Here is a 22,811-nt window from a genome sequence, read left to right on the forward strand (position 1 = left end):
AGAAATGTACAATTTACAGGAATTTCCAACAAGCTGGTGTACTTGTCATTTTAATTATAATGTATTATAACATTTACAAGCTATCCTAGGATATAGGGGGAGCATAAAGAAGCTGCATATCTTATATAAGATGTATCTATTACAGGATCATTAAGGAGCGGCGGTACCCAGGAACCTGTTTCCTTGCTTAACCCTAGACTAAGCTTTATCTATACTTAAGATTATTATTACATCTGTAACTTCGCCAACTCCAAGCGTAAACACTGTACTCAACTTACCTAACTACTAACAAAGTAGGCGTGAGTAAACGGACAAACCGAACTTTGTCGGAGTAACGGAACCGCCGGGCAACAGTAGAGTAATTTTAAAGAGAATATAATAACAAATAGTTATGCCGCCAAGCAAGGTAAAACGTAATACTAGGAAAAAACCAGAGGTCTCGCAAACCCAAGTCCAGGTAGGGACATTCGTAGAAACCGGACCATCCACTAGCCAAACATCAGAGCTCGGCGAGATAGGAACGGATACGCGAAATGAGACCGTAACCAACTCGACTTTAGAGTTGATTTTGAAAAAATTAGGCGAATTTGAAAAAAAATTGCAAACCCTAGCATCAGTAGATAATACGAGTGTTCTATCGAGCGAGGCTAACAATGTATCGGATAATTGTAGTCTAGATAGGCAAGAATCTACCAGCTCAGGTTCGAACGCGCCTAACGCGTCATCCACTGAGACAAGAAACGTCTATGTGGTACAACCATCTATAAATAAACCTAACTTTGATGGTAAACCGTTGACCAATCCTATAACTTTTTTGAAGAAGTTGAATAGATACATTAAGGCAGTAAATGAGTCTGATCGGGGTGTAGACATCGCGTTAGGGTGCATTACGGGTCATGCACGAAAGGTCATGGATCTTTACTCAAAAAATTGGGTAACTTTCACAGATTTTGAAACGGATTTTAGACGCGTTTACTGGACGGAACAAATCCAGGAGTCAGTTAGGTATAAACTGATTAATGCGACTTATACTAGTGAGTCTGGGATGTCTATGTCGGAACATTTCGCAAATTATGCTGAGTCAATGCAATCACTAACAATCGCATTCAGTGAAAGAGATTTAGTTAACTCCATCATGAGACATTTTCCGATAGACATGCAACGCTTGTGGTTTACACGACAGGGCGAGGTGACCATAATGGATGGTATAAATTTCTTACGAAGTCTTGAACAAAACATTAGCGAGAAATCGAAAGGTATTGCGCGGGTCGCGTCAGGTAGAACGTATAGAGATAGACAATACGGTAGGTCGATCCCGGCACAACCCGTCGTTGCAACGATATCAACTAGCAGGCGAGTAGGTAACTCTAATGCAGGTAGAGGACGTGGATACCGTCGGGGGTATGCAGGTAACAGATCGTATTACGGTAAACCTACATTCAACAAAAACGAGAATGTAAACAACAGACCGGCTGTTGCGTTTGTGAAGGAAAGCGGTAGCGGTATTGGACCGAAACCAGTGGAGGAAAACACACTAGCAAAAAACTAGATTTCCCCACACATACGCGGTCCAATGTTTTGACGTTTTGTGACGAAAGGGGTGAACGGACCACGAGGCGCGATGCGACTAACGTAGCTTACAATATTCTAATTAACAACGGCTGGAAACCAGGGCATAGTCTGGGGGGCAAGTTGAATGGCATTCAACGGCGCTTGAGAGTTAGTGCGATTTCCGACGGGTTCGATTCCCAACAGGAAAACAGAGGCATAGCAATCTTATTGGAAAATCAGTTTAACAATGTATTGGAATGTTATGAGAGAGGAGCCAAGTGTGAGCATGACGTAAGGAATAGTGTGAAACTGTATACAATGTTCCACGACCTCGATAGTGAGTCTACCGATGTAGGTATCGATTATTCCTTGCCTAAATTACCCGAGGTATGTGTTAAGATATACGGCAACTTTGTAAGGGCCCTCATAGATACAGGAAGTCAGATTAGTGGAATGACTAGAGAATTGTACGATTCGATTGTTAGAGAGAGAGGAACGCTACCTGAAATCGCTATTCCATCCTTACAGATTCAGGGAGCTTTTGGTTCTAGAAGCGAGAGTACCAACCGGTTGGTTTTAATAGAATTCCAATTGGGAAACACTTTAGTCGAGGCACCCATTTTAATAATGCGACGGTTGCCTAGATCGTTAATACTAGGTTATGATTGGTTAGAAAGAGTAAAAGGGATAATTAACTGTGGGAGTGAACGGACGATGACCATAGAACATTTAGGAGTTAGGTCTTGTGTTAGGCTAAATTCTGATTGCGAGATTGAAAGGTTAGGGGGAGAGTCGAATGCAGCCACAACTAACTTGATTCTAGATCAAGACTCCGGAACAACAGATCAGAGAGTATCGAGTAGGGACATAAGTAGTGAGAAAATTATAGAATCCCAATTGGAAAAATCGAACATAAGTAATGAACATAGGAAATTCTTATTGCCTGTGTTGAACAAACACTGTAAAATATTTGTAGAGAAGTTAGGACTAACAGGCAGATACGAACACATTATCAAACTAACAGATGAGGAACCCTTTACAAGGCATAGTTATCCAGTGCCTTTGGCCTATAGGGAACAGGTTAAGACGGAACTAGACGAGTTAGAAAGTTTGGGAGTGATAAAGCAGGATGTCACACCGTATTGCAGCCCGCTCACCTTTACTAGGAAGCGCGACGGGTCAATAAGACTCTTGTTAGACGCTCGCGAGTTGAATAAGAAAATGATAGGAGACGCAGAGACCCCGCCTCTTACTTCTGAGATTTTACAATCTTTTCACGGGGTGAATTACATTAGCTTAATCGATCTAAGCAATGCTTACTTTCAAATACCGTTACATAAAGATTCGAGGAAATATACCGGATTTTTATTTTTGGGACGTACCTACACTTATCAAGTGTTACCTCAAGGTTTGAAAACATCTGTAGCGGGCTTTTCTAGAGCCATGGATATCATATTGGAAGGCGTGCGTGAATTCTGTGTGAATTACCTAGATGACATTGTAATATTCACGAAAGGCGACATCAATTTACATCTAGAGCACCTAGATCGGGTACTAGATAGAATAGAAGCAGCAGGGTTAACAGGTAGACTAAATAAATGTCGGTTCTTATGTGACGAGGTGAAGCTGTTAGGCCATATAGTGAACACGAACGGAGTGGGTATGGACCCTGAACGGGTAGATGCCATATTAAAATTTCCCATACCTCGAACCATAAAACAATTAAGGGGTTTTTTGGGTGTAATTAACTATTATAGAAGGTTCATTTCCAAGTATAGCGAAGTAGTTAGGCCGCTTTGTAATCTTTTGAAACTCGGTACGAAATGGACGTGGACGAAAGAAATAAATGATTGTTTTGAGAAGGTCAAGGGTCTATTTATAGATACGATACTTTTAACGCATCCAAATCCGAAGGATACCTATTATTTACAAACTGATAGTAGTAACCTAGGTGTCTCGGGATATGTTTTCCAACTAGATAATGAGGGAGAAGAGAGAGTGTTAGGTTTCTGTAGCAAGGCACTTACGTTAGCGGAGAGTAAATGGACAGTGACGGAATTAGAGTTATGGGCTATCATATTTAGCTTGTCTAAATTCGAAACATACTTGTGAGGCGCGAAATTAGTGATAAGAACAGACCATAAGAGCTTAGTATTTCTACAAACGTGTAAGTTATTGAGCGCACGGATGATACGCTGGGTGCATTACATAGGACGTTTTGATTACACTGTGGAGCACGTGAAAGGGAAGCTAAACACGGTGGCGGATGTGTTATCGCGACACATAGCAGGCACCACCGATGTCTTAACAAACAAAGCATCGGGTCCTGAAATGAATTTGCTTAGGGCATCGTTAGAACGAGTAATACGAGATCAATGGAAAGAAATAGGTAGCCTTCAGAGACACTTAAAATAAAAGCACAACTATAGGAAAGAAAGGAGTGAGGCTTTTTTTTTGAGACTTGTGCGCACGAAAGAATACCTGTCACGTCTGCCGGGGCGAACAGTACATAGAATTGACTTTAAAAAAAAAAAAAAAAAAAAAAAAGTAGGTAATTAAATATAGTTAGTGAAATAGAGTTTCTTTTTTTGACCCCTTGCAAAATACAAGGTATGGAATATAGTACAAAAGGAAAAATAAACTTATTTCGGGGGAGTGTGTTGTAGGCACCTTCTCGGCATCGCCAAAATAGAAACATTATTTTATTATTTTACTGAGTTCCTAGAAAGGCATTCGTATAATGCTGTCGGCAATAACTTTTTTTTTTCGCCGCCTTCTAGAAATCCTAATGAACAAAAAACATTTTTAGTACTCTATACGCGGACAAACAAAAAATAAGAAACGACCAAAGTGAGTCGTTCTCATAGCAATAAATAATAGGCAAGGCGCCATAAAGCGATAGTTCTGAATACAGTTTTTACGCTCGAGGGTACGAAAATGCGAAACAGATGTGGTTCAGATTTTACCATTGCAACTAGAGAATTTTTTCTGCCGAGTGATTTTTGTTGACAGAGAAGGCGATAGTTTGGAGGAAGCGAGAGGGGACAAACTCGGAAGCGGGGGAGACGACAGGCAAGGGGAAGCGCAGGAGTCGGACAGGGCAGTTGGAATCAACCTCGCAAAGGGGACAGAAGTGTGACGCGGGAGTGCCACGACGAAGCTCTACGTTTCCGAGCGGCCTTCCTTCCTTAAAATCTCTTTGTTTAACGAGTTTGTCCGGGTACCTTTTATCCTTAATATCTGTATAAAGTCGATAAGTGGAAATTAATTAAAGCCAGTGTTAAGCAAGACGGTCTACACTTTCCAGTCTATGGGTAATGTACAACTTAAACTGTCTTATTATGTAATATCCGAGGATCTCTTAAAATTACAACATATAATTGCTTGCCGGAATTAAATATAGAACGTGATTTTCAAAGTAATAGAAGCGAGTATACTATCGACATGGATAATAAATTACCTCTACAAGTCTGGAATGGCTTAGATCAAATTTGTCTGAGCTTATTTCTAATCTTCTTAATACTGCTGGCTTGTATAATGTTCAAGGAAGCATGGGTCAAGTGCACCCAATGGGTTAGTGGTTACAGACCTAGCCGCGATCCGAAAATACTTAACATAGAAATGTTAAATTTGTGAAAGCCAAGATAGGTTGCTTTTACGATGTCCTCGGATATGATTATTATGTTCGCTGTAATAACACATGTTGTCTGTATTTCGTGTCTCCATATGTAAAAGGTTCGTAGGACTGTAGCTTATAGACTGTACTTCTAAGATTAACGTACATAATTGTAATTTAAATATAAAATGTGTATATAACATCAGCCCAAGGGTTTTTTGGTCAGGGCATTCTATTTTTCCCTTGAAAATATAGCATGGCTTTTGAATAGAGTGCCCGACCACTGGGAAAAGAAACATAAAGGACTTTTCTTCCAGTGGTCAGAGTAGAGTTTTGCTCCATCAGAGATTTGACTAATACATTTAACAAAGTAAAGTACAATAAATAGATTTTGAATTAACCAACCTCTTTCATTTATTATAATATTAGTCTGTTTTTCAAAAGAGGTCAAGAGATAAGGGGCTACATCGATCTATGGTCTGAGTCAAACAAGAGATTAAATTATAGCTCAATGTAATAATATTATTACTACCTATCTATGTGATATGAGCCCTTACCGCTTGACGCTTTCGTGAAATGAGTTACCCTACCTAGCATTATAGAGACAATAGACAGTGTGAAACAATAGACGAGAGGAACTAACTACCTCTTTGCCACGCAAGGTTCATTCTTTCTTAGAATTATTGATGAACTTAACCTCATACTAACTCGAGGACAAAGAGCTATTTCCAATACCTTCCATAGCTAGTTAATACAGGAATAGGTCTCTGTAGATATCTTAATCTAGACAAGATAGAATGCTACCACCTTAGTAAGCTACCGTTTGCAAATACTGTACTAGCACATAATTTAAATTGCTAGCTTTAGTACGATACAACGACATTGAAACGAGAGGAGGATCTAGCTGCTGTTGGGGACTTCAATGAGTTGAAAGTGCTAAGTAAACATACTTTTCATCTGAGTCTAAGTACATAACGGGGCGAATGGCATTTGGTATAGTGACAACATATATATATACATATCGTCTTACCTTTGGGTTCGACTATCATAGCTTGGCTGTTCCTGATGGGCAACCGCTAGCGGCATCGTCTGGGCATACCAAACACGCCCTCCCCAGCACGAATGAGTTGGTTCGACCTGACTTGGCCAAGTCAAAAACCATACCATAACAATTTATATATATCAAAATCCATGGTACATGGGGCGGGCTCTAAGCCCACATAGTTAGCTCCTGGCACTAGTTGTCAGTCGAGGATATAACCGCTTCTCAGCGTGATAAAAGGACCAACTCTGTGCAGCCCCCATAACTTGATATCAAGGCTGTTTTAACAGCGTAGGGATAATCTCAATGCTACGGGACGATGGTTAGAATGGGCTAGAGACTAGAATTTCTAGTCTAGCACTTGGGCGGCATAATTATCTCCCTCATCCCGTTTCGGAAAACCCTAATTTCATACTTGTTCGATCAGCCTTAGTCTTACGCTTGCGCGAGATCTAATTGGCAAAATTCATTAAATAACATCGCGAGTACCTATAATGGGACGGGACGAAAAAAGCCAACCACTGTTTACCCCAGGAACCCAGCTATTTTGAAAAGGAATTCTAACGAATTCACAAAGGAAAGTACCGCCAAGGTACCTGAATGCATTCGCTCACTGTTATTGTACTGTGACATGACCGGTACACTACCGAGCACCGACCTATTATTTTACGAAAAAGGGGATTTAGTTACTATCTATCATACTGACTAGATTGATTAGCCACTTGATTAACTTTGAACGAAGTACATGTCCTTCCATTTTATTGTTTGAAAAGAAAATTTGACGATCACGCATCCGGGCCACCACAGTACCTATTAGTTGTGGAACGGAACTTCGGAGTCCTGCCACGTAATTGGGGAACGCCCACGCGGACATGTCCCTTCCACGAGGTGTTCGATGGTACCTACCACTCTTCCTCGTAATGTACCCAAAGAACAATAAGTTAATATAGTCACTACCTCCGTAGGTTAGGTACAGTTTGTAACCAGAACCACAGAATATAAAATAGTACTAACGTACCAGAACGCTAGCAAAAACGAAGACAGCTGACTGATGATTACTGATGAGATACCACAGCGAAAAAAAAATAAAAAAATTAAAAACCAATTATGTAAAAGCACACGATATATTGCAAATTAAACATCTGACTGACGCTACAGATCAACGAACATTGCGGAAGGAGGCCACTCGGAGTCAATGCCGCGTCGTAGGCGGGGCACTGACCAGAGTTTTGCGCGCTATACATTGCGGGTTTGAAAGATAATATCACTAAAACTACAAAATGAGGCAAATGGTTATTGATATCGGATTGTGTTTAGGTAATATAACAATAACGCTAAGTTTTTGCTAGCGTTCTGATTACATCTGTATAACCACAGTGACCTTAATGTACGTAATCGACCTATAGACTGGGTTATCTGTTCGATTCCGTAATAATATTCGTGCACTTTCCACTATGTACCTACCTACTGTACTGTAGTTTGTACATATTATGCTAAAAGTCTAAAGATTATACATAGAACTGGACCTAAGAAAAACGTGGTCCCACGTTGTTTCTTAGGTCCACTTAGTTTTTGTTGAATAATTAGATATTTAGTATCAAATTAAATTTACAGTTTGACGATTCAAAAGCACTTGTAAAAGTTTACTTGAACAGAAATGTATTTATATTCTATTCTATGCATGGCACACCGATTTACTTATTCGAGGCATCAGTATAGCAGTGCAACACCTCGAACAGGTAGGCCACTCAGCTTGTGTTGAGACGTCGGGCCCCTCAGACACAAACCTCTATGGCAAATATCTGAGGTATCAGACATCAGTAATCAGATGCCCCAACAAAGTGTCCGATATAAGTACATCTGTGCCTTGTGGGTGCAGTGGTATCCATAACGGATGCTCCACGAAACAAGTTAGCAGACGGTAGGAATGGAGGGCAAACCCACAGGCTCAAACTTATTATTCTTATACGCGACACACCCATATTTCGTAAAAGATAACGAAACAAAAATAGCTAAACACGCACATCACGTGCGTAAGCTTATATTGCGTAAGTTAATGTTCCTATTTCGAGTCATTTTATCAGTATACTTAGTTGACCCGCGTCGAACCTTGGAGCATGATAAGCTAAACTAAAACTAATCTATAACAGTCTTCCTATCAAAATGTATAGATTTTTCCTGAAAAAAATTAAGGGTTATAAGAAAAATTATTTGAAGACAATAATATTAGCTCTTATAAAAGTGATAAGTATGGTATGGTAAGATGCCTATCTAATACTAAAAAGAAAACCCAGCCGGGTTTTCTTTTTAGTATTAAGTAGTAAGAAAACTGAGCTGAGTTGGAGGGCTTCTTTTCAGACCGATGTACCTATTTCACTTCCATTTACTTGCAGAATTAATAAAGGTCTTCTCTGAGAAGGGCTTAGTTAGGTCATAGTCCACCCCGCTGGCAAAGTGCGAATTTGCAGACTTCACACACCTTTGAGAATATTTTGCAAAAATATACTTATTAGTATTTTTAGGAATTTGAAAGTCGTTTTGGTCAAAAGTTGAAACTAGTTTTGTATAAACTGTGGCGCATGCACGGGGCATGCACCCATGCACGCAGCGTGCATAACATAAAACTCTGGCTACCATTTACAATTTCGTGTATCATCAGGCCTAGATCGCCTGACTTTGATAACTGCACACTGCAGCGACGTAGTCACAATCTCACTATTGGCTAAAATGCACTGTTGTAGCAGGAATACCATAAATTTAGCCAATCACAACTATTGAGATTATAGCAGTGATAATTTACTTGGTGAGCAATTTTTGTGGTAAGGGGGCAACCTACTATCTTATTGATCCAATAGATATCATAAATATAAGGTTTACAATAAATTTACTATCATGATAATAATTATCATCGTTTATTAATTTACTAATACCTACCAGTATGTCTACCTACTTATTTATTTATCGAAGATTATACTATACTATACATTACCTATACTACATTACCTATTACTATACATTGTCGTGCAAAAAGATGATCTGTCTTACATCGTAGCCGCCGGCCCTGCAGACTGCAGTAGGCATGGCCCGAGACCCCGACGGTTACGCAACCCCTCACGGACCACCACCTACAGACGCCTAAACAGCGGGACACCTCCTATCGCCAAGCTTAGGCAGTTGCTTAGCATAAAAGTCGGCCCACGCCCGTTCGGTACTCTCATTCCGCACATTGTCTTGATTACGTGACTTTCGAGTCCCGTTGTGACCACCACGACCCGTGCAATTGGGTTCAAATATCGACAAATAAAAACATCAAATTAATCGTGGTATGTACCCGTTAGGCGTTATCTACATTAAAATGTGTAGTTAAACCACGTAATTAGCTTAAAATTATTAATACCTTACGGGCGGCGAGACGGTGGGCCAGCAGTTTGGTATGTAGAACGCTTTACGTTGACAAATAGCGATAAAGCCTTGTCACGCCCTCGATAACAACGAATCACACGAAGACAACGTAGCCAACGCATGGTAGAATTACCTACCTACCTAAAAAGTTATTTATTAAAGTGTAAACGTGATTAGTTACATGCGCAAAATGTTTCATACCTATCTATAACTTTTATGCCTCTCTAATCGAGAATTATCTACATTTTCATTCCGTTTGCCATAGAGACCTTGGGGCCATGGAGTCCTAGTGCTAAAAAACAAAGGTTAATATAAAGAAGAAGAAGAAGAAGTACACGTAGAAGTGTATTTAGTATCTATTTTTTTTTAAAGATATAGCGAGCAAACGAGCAGGCGGGTCACCTGATTTTAAGTGATTACCGCCGCCCATGAACAATCTAGCAGGTATATTTACGTAAGTACCTACGTTTTGTTTGATGTATAGTGATACCCGCTGGCCGCTGCAGAGCATGCGGTGGTTACCGCCGCGTGTGCAGCAGATACCTCCGTCCGAAGAACGAACTCGACACGCGCGTAACACTTCGGAGTCCAAAGGGTTACGCGCGTGGTGTTCTATTTCAGGGGCTGGAAGCCTGCAAAATATAAGCATCAATATCTTCTATTAATAATATTATGTCGATGAAATCGTACTCCATAGTAAAAAGAAGTCTGCGTCGTGAGATGTCTGAAGAAGACTGCAAGTAGAGCTGCGAGGTTCACACCGTTCGACTTGTGTTGTTACGCGTCTCCCTGAACGAGGCCTTAGGGCCTTAGGGCATCGGCCGCGTCTTAGCCTATATTTTAAAGCCGCTATCACCTTTGATAAGAAAACTACTTACTCGACTGTCACGCCCCCGGTAATCGCGAATCACACGCCAGAAACGTATTGAATGCATGGTAGTAATAATTGAGATTACCAACCTTATCAGCGCGCTTTATTTTCAATCGGGAATGATTTAATTTAATTTAATTTCAAATATCTTTATTGTTCAATACTATGACAACGAATAAAAAATACAGGATATGCTTAAAAAAAAGGGCGGCTTTATCACTACCAGTGATCTCTTCCGGGTAACCCATACTTAAGAACTTATGATTGTTACCTAATTAAAATATTTATACCTAGTTCGAGACGAATACCTATTCTAATCAACATAAACTATGAGCAATGATGAGGTCTAGGTAGGAATGCACTTGCCTAGAAGATACCTATTCATTCTTGCCTTGAAGGTATTAAGGTTATGTTATCCCTACGTTGCAGGAAATGCGATTGGCGGAATGGCATTCCTCTTACACACGTCTTAGCGGCTCGAATCAGAAACGTTGAGCAAAAACGGAGAGAGTAGATTGAATGTCGACCACATAAAGATGCCACCGTTTACGGTTTCTCGCTGTTCAGTGGTAAAATGGTGAAGGAGGAATAAGGTCGTAAAGTTCCTGAGCACACTCTCCAAAATATACCCGATAAAAGACCGATAAGTACTAGTTGACATAAGTCCTTTGTAGGGACTTCCAACTTTCCGAACTCTCGGTGCGCGAGTGTGACACACACTTGGTCGGTTTTTTCCTATAGATTGAACTTCGAACCAGTGATTACTAGTAAGTAATTGATATGAAATATTGCAGCATATAGGTATCATAATTAAATAAGCATTGAACTCAATTAGTACCTACCTACCTTCAAATGATGCCCGCGACGTAAAGACGAAAGTAGCTTATATCAGTATCTGGGATGCAAGCTCTATCTATGTACATAATAGATGACGCCTACGACTTCACCCACGTTGATTTAGATTTTTAATAATCCCGTGGGAATTCTTTGATTTTCCGGGAGAAACAAAAGCGTATGTCCGTCTCCGGAATGCATCTGTCCCTGACTGAATTTCGTACAAATTGATTAAATGGGCGGGCCGTGAAACTTAGTAGACAGACAGAAAGACTCTCGCATTTATAATATTAGGTAGTATGGATAGAAGAGCTATTTATGTGACAAAATGAGCAAAACGGTCTATTTGCACGAAACACAAGGAGCAAAAAACAGAATGAAAGCTTTTAAAGCTTTTATCGACAACATGAACTTTGGACTCAATTTTAGGCCGTTTTGATTAAAAATTAGTTCAAGTCTGAAGTATTTTGATCAGTTCGTGTGTACGGTGTACCTAATAATTACATCGTTTTTTTTTCACCAGCACCTACCTGCACACAAAAATTTGCGTAATGGAATCGCGCGAAACGAGTTAAAAGCTGGAGCTGCAAACATTTTTGTTCGAAATGGTCCGTCAGCTTAAATGTGCGTAGCATTCCAATGTAGAGGTTGTTGGGTCAACTATACAGTCCTGACTCTTAAAGGGCATTGACTGAATTTATTGACTTTATTTTTATTGTTTTCATTATTAAAAATTTTCCAATCTGATATAAGTATAAGAGTGTATCTCGTTCATTGAAAACAAATGTTATTTTTAACTTATACAGTTATAAATATGTGGGTAGCTACCTATTTAAAGTTTATCGACTCGTCCAACTTATTTTTAAAGTAAACATGTTTGATTAATAAATTAACCGCCTAAAAATAAAACTTCTATCTTTTATCTAGGTATCTACTTATACTTATTTATTATAAAGCTATTAATCATGTATTTTGTTCAAATTTATCTTTGCTCAAGAGAAAGGGAGACTTTTGTTTAAGCTTAGTATGAGTTTGCCCATCTCAATCTCGTTGATAGACGAGTGTCGAAACACGACAGAATAATGTTAATTTAAATTTCTTTGCTTGAAGGTTCGAATTCGTGCATTGATCTCCATACTTTGGCACATCGTAACTGGGGTGTCACGTTTTCTAATATGAACCCTCAGAACAACAACTGGCACTGTGCACCGTCTAATTTCTACTTAAATAGATTGTGGATCATAAAAGTTACTCTGAAACCAGTCCTCGAGTTGGGAGGCGCACCGCACCTTTGTGTTCCTGGTGCGCCTCAGACGGTGTGTAGTGACTCTATTGGTCCCCTGAGGAGATTTCTCAGCAGGCACCGCTGACTGGGTTGCGCGAACGTGTAGGTACTACCCCGTATTCCAGCCACCAGGTGATGCGTGGAGTGGAACACCGTGCGGTTTTAGTCGCCACAACCTAACCGTCTGACATAACCTCCGTGCCTCCCCGGGCGCGGTGGTATCCATGCGGATTTTTCCACGAAAAAAAAAGTGGTCATATCATCCAATGAAAGTTAACCTTTAATTTGCTACATAAATCTTTTTAAAGCTATGCGCGTTTTAAGCATTTAAATATAAACATCGTGAGGAAACCTGCATGCCTGAAAGTTCACCATAATGTTCTCAAAGGTGTGTAAAATATTTTGGTAGATATTTGCACGCTGGTCAAGTGCGAATTGGTATCCGCACTTGACAAGCATGTTGGACTTCCTACCAGCGTGTTGGAGCCTAGGTCCACCCATCTCTTTCTCCCTACCAAAAAAACTCCCTACTCAATTATAAAAACTGCCATTGAATATTGCATTCCATCACTGAAAAATAAACAAACGCGTGCTTAGGTACATCGTAGTTTAGTTTCATATAGAAGATACGTCATGGTACAAATAAATTAATTATTTACTTATTATTAAATTTAAATACGTAACATGCTATAAATTTTTGTGCGTCATAATTTGACACGCAATGTTTTTCTAATTTTGTATCAATGTTTTATTGATTTAAAGAGCTTAAAAGGTCACAGTTCGTTGGACTATTTTCGTTCCTACCAACTCTTAGCACATTCCCAAAAACTATCGTTTTGGGGTTAGACTTAGGATCAGTTATTAGTCATGCGCATGTAATACCCAATGTGCTCCTTATAGAGGTAATGACTTTTTGAACTTCCAAACTAAAGTAACCAAGTAAATGACTCGGTAAACTTTTAAAAGTAAGTAAGTAAATTTTGCGAAGAATTGCGAAGGGTTGCGAAGCTGAAGTGGCAATGGGCAGGGCACATAGTTTGTACAACGGATAGACGTTGGGGTCCCAACTCCCAAGGTGCTGGAATGGCGCGGGCGGCTCGCACCGGAAGACGCAGCGTTGGAAGACCCCCCACTAGGTGGACGGACGACATCAGACGAGTCGCAGGGAGCCGCTGGATCTAGGCGGCGCAAGACCGTGGCGTGTGGAAGTCCCTACAAGAGACCTATGTCCAGCAGTGGACGTCTATTGGTTGATGATGATTATGATGATGATGATGATGATGAAGTAAAAGTAAGTTAGTAAGTTGGTAAAGTTGGTTGTTATAGCTGCCACGAGTAAACACTACCCTCTCGAAGTTGTTTATATAGGTATCTGCGTCTTACTGAGGTCCGTATCCCTTCATCAATTACATAATCTAAGAATATTATTATTTTTAGATAACAGATACTTCCGCATAGGACTCGATTGCTAGGTAAAGTCCGCGACAGGTCGGGGTATGAGGCGGGGGGACGGCCCGCACACCCACACGTTACCCGCTCTCGCCCGCATACCCACACGTTACCCGTGCTCGCCCGCACCAGGTTAGTGCGGGGAATGTGCGGGTGTGCGGGGCGTCCTTACGCCTCATACGGCATACCCCTATTGGCATCTCGACCTGCGTACTATACCTACCTAAATCAATTAGTACGAAAAACAAATCATACACGATTTTATGATTTCCTATTTGCAATAAACTTAATCTATTACAGTACGAGATTTTCCTCTACTCCGTTATCTATTCCCTGATTTATATATCCTATATATAGAGGTTGGAAGCTACACGTTATTCTGCAGTTTGTGCTTAGAAGACAGACACACAAGATGTCGCGTGAGGACTCTATGCGGATACTTAGAAAGTTCTTCGTGGACATATTTTTAATAGCTGGATGTAAGTACTTAGATACTTATAGAAAAATTATAAAGGGTGAGGAAAACTCAGTCAGGCGATTGTAAATTTCTGATACATAGATTTCTATCATACAACTCAAAACATCCGTCGAAATCTCAGTGTTGTCTATAAGTAGACGCTATTATTTACTAGGAAGTATATAGTACCTATATCTATCTACTATGTACTTAGTGTTAATTATATAGGTTATTAAAACTTGTTTTTCGGAAAAAAATATTTAGTACCTAACTAAGTAAGTCAAGAAAAAATATTTTGTAAGTACTCTTTAACTTTGTAACTTTAAACTGTATTTTTTAAAAGGTTTTATGACGCATTTCTCAAAGAATTTTGGAAAAGAGACTGTAAAGAAAACAGACATTACAAATACTAAGTCATTGTTATTAAACAATGACTTAGTTCTACTATTTCTTATTAGTCTACTATATATTGCATTAAAGGAAAAGCTGACTGAATGACTGACTGACTGAATGACTGACTGACTGACTGACTGATCTATCAACGCACAGCCCAAACTACTGGACGGATCGGGCTGAAAGCTATTATGACGTAGGCATGCGCTAAGAAAGGATTTTTGAAAATTCAATCCCTAAGGGGTTGAAATAGGGGTTTGAAATTGGTGTAGTCCACGCGGACGAAGTCGCGGGCATAAGCTAGTATTGCATAAAAGGAAAAGCTGACTGATTGACTGACTGGCTGACTGATCTATCACTGCACAGCTCTAACCACGGGATGGATCGGGCTGAAATTTGGCATACAGATAGCTATTATGATGTAGACATCCACTAAGAAAAGATTTTTAAAATTCAGTCTCTGAGGGGGTAAAATAGGGGTTTTGAAGTGTAGTCCACTCGGACGAAGTCGCGAGCATAAGTTGGTTATTACATAAATGTAAAATACTTAAAAATAAGAAAAAGTTCATCATCATCATCGTCAACCGATAGACGTCACTGCCGGACATAAGTTTCCTGTAGGGACTTACACACGCCACGGTCTTGCGCCGTCCACCTAGTGGGGGGTCTTCCAACGCTGCGCTTTCCGGTGCGAGGTCGCTATTCCAGCACCTTGGGACCCCAATGTCTATCGCTCTTTCAAATTATGTGCCCCACTTCAGCTTCGCCACCTGCTGAGCTATGTTGATTACTTTGGTTCTCCTTCTCCTAAGGATCTCCCGATTTCTGATTTGATCACGTAGAATAACTCCAAGAAGAGCTCTCTCCATCGCTGATTGAATGACTCTGAGCTTTTTTATGAGGCCCATAGATAAAAGAAAAAGTTAGTAGATAAGTACTTAGTCATAAAAATATCAAAGAGACATCCATGCGTTTGTATTGTATGTACTAACTAGCTGACCCGCCCCGGCTTCGCTCGGGTGGGGGTTGTTTTCAAAAATCCTGATATTTCAGAATTTTTGAAATTCCACCCCTAAGTGGGTTAAATGAGGGATGAAAGCCCGTCATTTTTCCCAGTTAGAGGTGGAATTTCGAAAAATCCTGTTTAGTGGATACTTTTTCAAAGATTCTTTACAAAGAACACAACCTCAAAATTGCATGTCTCTAGGACCAGCGGTTAAGGCTGTGTGTTGATATATAAGTCAATCAGTCAGACTTTGAATTTTATATATAAAGAGCTTGATAAAAATTAAAAACCATATAAAAGTTTATCAATTATGAAATTCAGAACATGATTTCCTATTTACGATTATACTATCATAAGCAAAGATTTTGCGTTCCTTCTATCAATTTATATAACCCATAGTTATAAGTAGATACCTACCTGCTTAGGTATATAGCGAGGAATATAAAGTGATATCTTTAGTTAGTTGTTTGTTCGACGGCCGGCCAACATGTCGCACGAAGAGTCAATTCGAGTTATTAGGAAGTTCTTCGTAGATCTATTTTTAATAACGATATGTAAGTAAAATAATATTGTACGATGCTTAAATAGTAATATTTTCACTTAAGTTAAGTACTTACCTATTTTAATACTCGTATTAAATGTGACTTTAAATAATAACTGAAACGATAATTAAAATATTTTCATCGTGAATTGAAATTGCCGCAGTTTTTTTCGTATAATATAAATAAGTTTTTGAATAGCATTCAAGCGTTTCATAAAATTAACTTTAAAAAAAACTTGTAGAAATAATACCGTATAAATAAATATAAAAATCAACTTCTTGCCTGATTTATTTTTTGACAAATTCGTAGGTGAAGAGAAAACGAGACGCACAGCATAGCTTGACTTGACCGTTGAATGTTGTAAAAGCTTTGAAATTTATTGAATTTGGTTAGATATTAAAAAAAAATATCCTGGATCTAACTCTTCAGTTAAAATCTATCAATACAAAACGATTCACAGATTAATTCAATATTCATTTATCATTATCATCATCATCATCATGATCAACCCACCGCCGGCTCACTACAGAGCACGGGTCTCCTCTCAGAGTGAGAAGTGTTTTGGCCATAGTCTACCACGCTGGCCAAGTGCGGATTGGCAGACTTCACACACCCATGAGAACTTTATGGAGAACTCTCAGGCGTGCAGGTTTCCTCACGATGTTAGTGATATTTAATTACTTAAAACGCACATAACTCAGAAAAGTTAGAGGTCCCGGGATAGAACCACCGAGCTCCGATTCGGAGGCGGACGTCCTATTACTACAATGAACCAAAAGCTTAATTTGCTGTAATCCGCTGAAACAGGTCTCGGAATCTGTATGGTGCAACATGCAGCATGCGAAATGCACCGCCCGCCCTCCCACTGCTAAACATGCAGGAAGAAGCAGCCACCAGGCAAGCAATACGCACCACCACCACGCAGCACCATACAGATTCGACCTGTTTCAGCGGATTACAGCAAATTAAGCTTTTGGTTCATTGTATATCATGGACTTCCGCAAAGTTACGCCTGCTTCTATACAACGTCCTATTGCTAGGCTATCACAGCTTGTGTGCACCAATATTCATTAGTTTTTCGTAATTAATGCGATAGATTTTATTTATTAATTAGGGTTATATTTTTTTATAGTGGTGCTATGCATATACGCGACAAACAGCCTTTGGGAGCCCTTCGAGAGAGGGTTCTTCTGTGGAGACGAGAGCCTCATGCTTCCATATAAAAATGATACAGTGACCACGCCGATGCTCAGGATGTTTGGACTCAGCCTGCCTATATTAGCAGTAAGTACTTTATATTAGGACTAGCTTATACCCGCGACTTTGTCCACGTGGACTACACAAATTCCAAATTCCCTCAGGGGTTGAATTTTCAAAATTTTTGCGGATGTCTACGTCATATTAGCTATCTGCATGACAAATTTCAGCTGTATCCGTCCAGTAGTTTGAGCTGTGCGTTGATAGATCAGTCAGTCAGTCCTTTTACATATACAGAAGATGATACGCGTTATAAAAAACCACTATAAAAAACCCTACTGCAGTTATAAAGAATCGATTACAATATATAACCGCAGACGAATGTCTATAAGGTGTACAAAGTACAAACATATAATCAATAATATTATGCACGTATGGACTTAATTCTGTTCTGGTATTTAAATTAAATGTTTTTGCAATAATGATGGTATGTAATTGAAATCAATACTTAATATTTTGTAGGTACTTACATAGATTGCACAGAGATCGTTGAAAGGACGGAGAGTAACATAGGCTACTTTTCCCGGAAAATCAAAGAGTTCCTGTAATATTCCGCATCCCATCCGTGTGTAGGATAAGTCTAAAAAAATCGACTTTTCATGTGTAATAAAATAAATTTTCATTTTCAGTTCTTCCTCTGCGAGTGGGTGCTCCTACGCAAGGAAGTGGATGACCAGCGTATCCTCAGCATTTGTATACCAGCATGGCTGCGAGGCTTCTACTGTCCGCTGGCTTCGTTCGCCTTCGGAACCTGCTTTATAGAGCTCACTACTAACATCGCCAAAAACGTTATTGGAAGACCTAGACCGCATTTCTTTGATGTGAGTTGATCATACAGATTATATAATGCAACTCCACGAGGACAGAATGCTGTGAATACGCTGATACTTCACCTAATATACCTACACAGTTAATGCAATAAAATTTATTCTATTCTATTCTATTCTAAGAAGATCAGCTAGCCTCCACTGAGGACCGGCGTATCCTAAGCATCATACCAGTCGATTTATTTATTGTTGTATAGAAGCAGGCGTTACTTTGTGAAAGTCCATGATATATAATGAACAAGTTAAGCTTTTGGTTCATTAGATTTCTTTATTGTTTAATTTAATCCACGATTTTTTATTCCATTACAAGATAGACTGTGATCTCATCTGGTATCTGTCTGGTAGCAGTATAAGATAGAGGTGGACTAACTTGCACGGCAGTCTTATTATCACAGTTCTTATTTCGGTTTCGTACCTAAACAGCACAGCTTTTCTACCGGAAATAAAACCAGGGACCTCCTACTTATAAGACAACCACTGTGCTCACCACTACCCTAGGGTCGACAATGATATCGATCGAAATCATGAAAGAAAATCGTCTTACGAATTCTTTTGTCAAGTTCAAATTTTGTTTCCAGCTATGCAAACCCTCAATAGACTGCAGCCTCCCCGAGTGGCAGAAGCGGTACATCCAGCCCCACGAGTACACGTGCACGGGTGAACAGACGGACAAGTTCACAGACATGCACATGTCCTTCCTGAGTGGACACTCTGCTTGGTCCGCCTTCACCATGTTTTACTTGGCTGTAAGTATACCTGCCTATCCGCACTTGGCCAGCGTGGTAGACTATGGTCAAATCCTTCTCATACTCAGAGGAGACCTGTGCTCTGTAGTGAGCTGGCTATGGGTTGATCATGATGAAGTATAACTTATAGCTGTCGAATACTTACCATATGTACTTTTATCACAGAGAAAGCTTTGAAATATTGCTTGGAGCAGCTTGGAGTTCTCTAAGAATTCGCTGGAACATGGTATAGATGATAGGTATAGGTATTTTCTAGATAATTATACGTCTAAATATTTCGTTTTTCTTATCATATAGCGGTGATAACCTAGTTAGTGATAAAGACTCGGTTCAATTGAAAATATCTTAGTGGCTAATACTTCAGCCTCTTATTCGGAGGATCGGGAGTTTTAATTCCAGGCACGCATAGCATTATACGCACCTCTAACTTTTTGAAGTTATATTGCGTACCTACTAGCTGATGCCCGCGACTTCGTCCGCGTAGATTTAGGTTTTTAAAAATTACGTGATCACTCTTTGATTTTCCGGGATAAAAGTAGCCTCTCTCTCCAGGTCTTTAACTATACCTATCCATGCAAAAATCACGTCGATCCGTTGCACCCGTCGCGCCTCTCTACCCGCCTTCTCCACCTGTCCCGCGGCAAGTAGCCCCGCACATCACCCGCGCTCGCCCGCACTGGGTTAGTGCGGGGCTGTGCGGGTGTGTGGGGCGTCCCCACCCCGACTGCCATCTCAACTTGTCGCGAACTTTAATTACCTACTAGGTTTAAGTTAAGACAACATTTTTTCGCTAGCAAAAAAAAAATGTTTTCAGTAATCTTTAGTTGTTTACGTATGATTCTCCTCTTATTAGACTAAGGTTTCGTGGAAACAAACCGCAGCCATATTAAAAGTTAATTTCTCAAACATTACAGCTCTATCTAGAAAAGCGCATGGTCTGGCGAGATACTCGCGTTCTTCGCCACGTGCTTCAGTTCGGCGCGGTGATGCTGAGCTGGTTCACCGCGCTCTCCCGAGTGACTGACTACAAGCATCACTGGAGCGACGTGCTGGCAGGATACTTCCTTGGGATGACCTTCGCTGTGCTCATAGTAAGTGTACTTCCACCTCTACCGAAAACTAGGCTATATGCATTCCGAAGCAGTGGTAGATAGATGCATTTGACTATTCAAAAGCAGGTACTTGTGAAAGTTTATTTGAATAAAAATATTTACATTCTACTCTGTGTACGGGTCTTGGCCTCCCTACCCGGGTGTGGCGCAGGGCAACTTTGCTGATAGGAAGGCCAAGCCTAGAGACGCCATAGTAACTTTCAAATGAATACCTAGATGTCGCTGCACGAAATTAAATCACGATAAAGAAGTTTTAAAGCATGAAATAGAAGAAAATATATCGAAATTTAATTTTAAATCAGTCACCTAGCTGTAACTATCACCAATTATTGTAAAAAAAATTACACTTGCTTGCGCCGCGTGGCCATCTTTCTTAATTAGGGTGGAAACGTAGAGATAATTTTTATTTAGTAGAAGAATTATACACTTGGCGGATAGAACTATGACTTTAATGTCCACAAAAGGAGGATTTTTCCTCCTGATTTACTACACCTTAACTAATTCCCAAAATAAAAGCGTGTTATTAAGATTCAGATTTCTACATCAGCAATAATGTTTTCATGTACATACTTTGATATTAAAATTAAAAATATGTTTTTCTTTGACAGTGGACTTGGGGTACGGATATTTTGGAGCCGAATAGAAAACACCAACCTTTACCGCAACACGAGCTGGCGTCAATACAACACGGGCAAATGGCTGCACCTGCGTAGTTTTAGTTTTTAGTGTCTACGTTAATAAATAGGTACCTAATTACTGTTACAATATAACTATATTAGTTATATTTAAACAGAAAAACCTCCTTATTTACTTTTATAGTTAATTTTACCTATGTATACGCTATGTCGATAAAATTCGTAGATTTTTAAGTTTAATTTTATTCTTATAATAAAAATGTTATAAAACTTTCTTTTTCCAAATACGAGAAAATAGTGGATTAAAAAAGTTTGATCTCAACCCCATTAGACCTAAACAAAAAAAGGCCCTCCCTGATTGCCATCTCGACCTGTCGCGTTTGTACTAAGACTGGTTAGACTGTGAGATATCTATATTACGCGAAAAGTTAAGATGTCAATCGGGGAGGGAACGCCCCGCACACCCGCACAGGCCCCGCACTAACCCGGTGCGGGCGAGCACAGGTGACATGCGGGTGTGCGGGGCGTCCCCCCCGCTTAATACCCAGATTGCTATCTAAACTTGTCGCGAACTATATATACCTACCTTAACATGTTATAGCAAATACATGAAGTTGTAATTTTGCTTTGCATAAACTAAGTTACAAAGTACTGTAAACTAAGATACAAAGATAATATAGAATACTATCAATAATTGTTGTATCATAAATGTATTATTTATTATGTACAACTTTTGTAAATAAAATTAAGTCATTGTAAAAAGTTTGAAATTTGTTTTTTTTACCATCCGTTCCTACAACAATTTGTTAAAGTCGAATACCTTAAAAGTAACCTATGTACCTACAAAATATAGCCTTAAAACATATCATACATAAAAATAAAACAGTGACTTCATCTAAGGCAATAAATAAATAAATAAAATAAAAATATTTTTTATGCAATTAAACTTTTATAAGTGCTTTTGAATCGTCAAATGCATCTACCACTGGTTCGGAATGCCTTTCCTACCGAGAAGAACAAGAAACTCGGCGGTTGCTCTTTCCAAAGATTTGATATACAATATTATGCCATGTATAAAAAAGTGATTGCAGTCCCGTGCATTGCAGAAACGAGCTGGTCAAATCCACGTTCTTTTATCATTTAGATAATCTTCGATTGTGTAATATGCTATTTTCGGGAGCATACTTTTAGTAGATTTTTTAAACTTGTGTAAATACAATTTATTTTTTCCTATAGTTACCTACCATACTTAATCAAAACATAATATGTCCTATCATACGTTTGTCTGTCTGTTTGCTACAACTCTACCTCTTTTTATAAGCCAACTCTCACCAGATTAAAGTTGGTTACGAAGACGACCTATCTCTAATTTCCTTTTGTTAGATGTTACAATTGCTAGTTTTTAGCTACCAGGAGCCTAATATAATAATTTGCGAATGATCTGGTAGGTACCAATACAGTTTTAACTATCAAAAAAGGATATAAGGTATAGGTAGGCTGCGTTTCCACTGACGCGGGGCTGGATGGAGTGAAGCGGAGCGGACAGTGAGTTGGCCAATCATAGTGCTTGAAATCCCCACTGCGCATCAGTAAAAACTGAAAACTGTGTGATTGGCCAATTTACAGTCCGCTCCGCTCCACTCCACCCAGCTCCACGTCAGTAGAAACGCACCCTAAAACCCTAATGGGGTATTTCACACCAAGCGAGAAAAAATCTAAAAATGTATATGTAAACAAAATAGTATTGGCAATCGAAAGATGTCAATTTCAGTTTATAAAAAAATAG

At 39.5% G+C, this 22,811-nt stretch overlaps 3 protein-coding genes across 4 annotated transcripts in view; 1 reads left to right on the forward strand and 2 right to left on the reverse strand.

Moving 5' to 3' along the window:
* The window catches only part of LOC117991780 (mitochondrial potassium channel ATP-binding subunit), a 325,288-nt gene that overhangs the window by 218,481 nt on the left and 83,996 nt on the right, over positions 1-22,811 (reverse strand). The window lies entirely within an intron of this gene.
* Positions 1-22,811, reverse strand: part of LOC117992053 (dystrophin-like) — a 248,937-nt gene that overhangs the window by 146,018 nt on the left and 80,108 nt on the right. The gene's annotated exons all lie outside the window — the stretch shown is intronic.
* LOC117991551 (putative phosphatidate phosphatase) lies at positions 14,406-21,787 on the forward strand. Of its 2 annotated transcripts, none has more exons than XM_034979144.2 (6): positions 14,406-14,529; positions 17,581-17,732; positions 18,335-18,526; positions 19,111-19,278; positions 20,193-20,369; positions 20,999-21,787. In XM_034979144.2, the coding sequence occupies exons 1-6, from the start codon at positions 14,463-14,465 to the stop codon at positions 21,101-21,103; spliced, it is 861 nt and encodes a 286-aa protein (XP_034835035.1). In that variant the 5' UTR covers positions 14,406-14,462; the 3' UTR covers positions 21,104-21,787. The 2 variants fall into 2 exon arrangements, with proteins under 2 accessions (XP_034835035.1, XP_034835036.1); XM_034979145.2 differs by lacking the exon at positions 14,406-14,529 and adding an exon at positions 16,317-16,460.

The sequence above is a fragment of the Maniola hyperantus genome, chromosome 20 (genome assembly GCF_902806685.2).
Source record: "Maniola hyperantus chromosome 20, iAphHyp1.2, whole genome shotgun sequence".
Classification (NCBI taxonomy): Eukaryota; Metazoa; Arthropoda; class Insecta; order Lepidoptera; family Nymphalidae; genus Maniola; species Maniola hyperantus.

Bases quoted from the DNA above. Each gene is read 5' to 3' on its own strand.
- LOC117991551 (XM_034979144.2), top strand. From the start codon at position 14,463: ATGTCGCGTGAGGACTCTATGCGGATACTTAGAAAGTTCTTCGTGGAC. The intron at 14,530-17,580 runs GTAAGTACTTAG...ATTTTTTTATAG, and splicing joins CATATTTTTAATAGCTGGAT to TGGTGCTATGCATATACGCG. The intron at 18,527-19,110 runs GTGAGTTGATCA...TTTTGTTTCCAG, and splicing joins CTAGACCGCATTTCTTTGAT to CTATGCAAACCCTCAATAGA.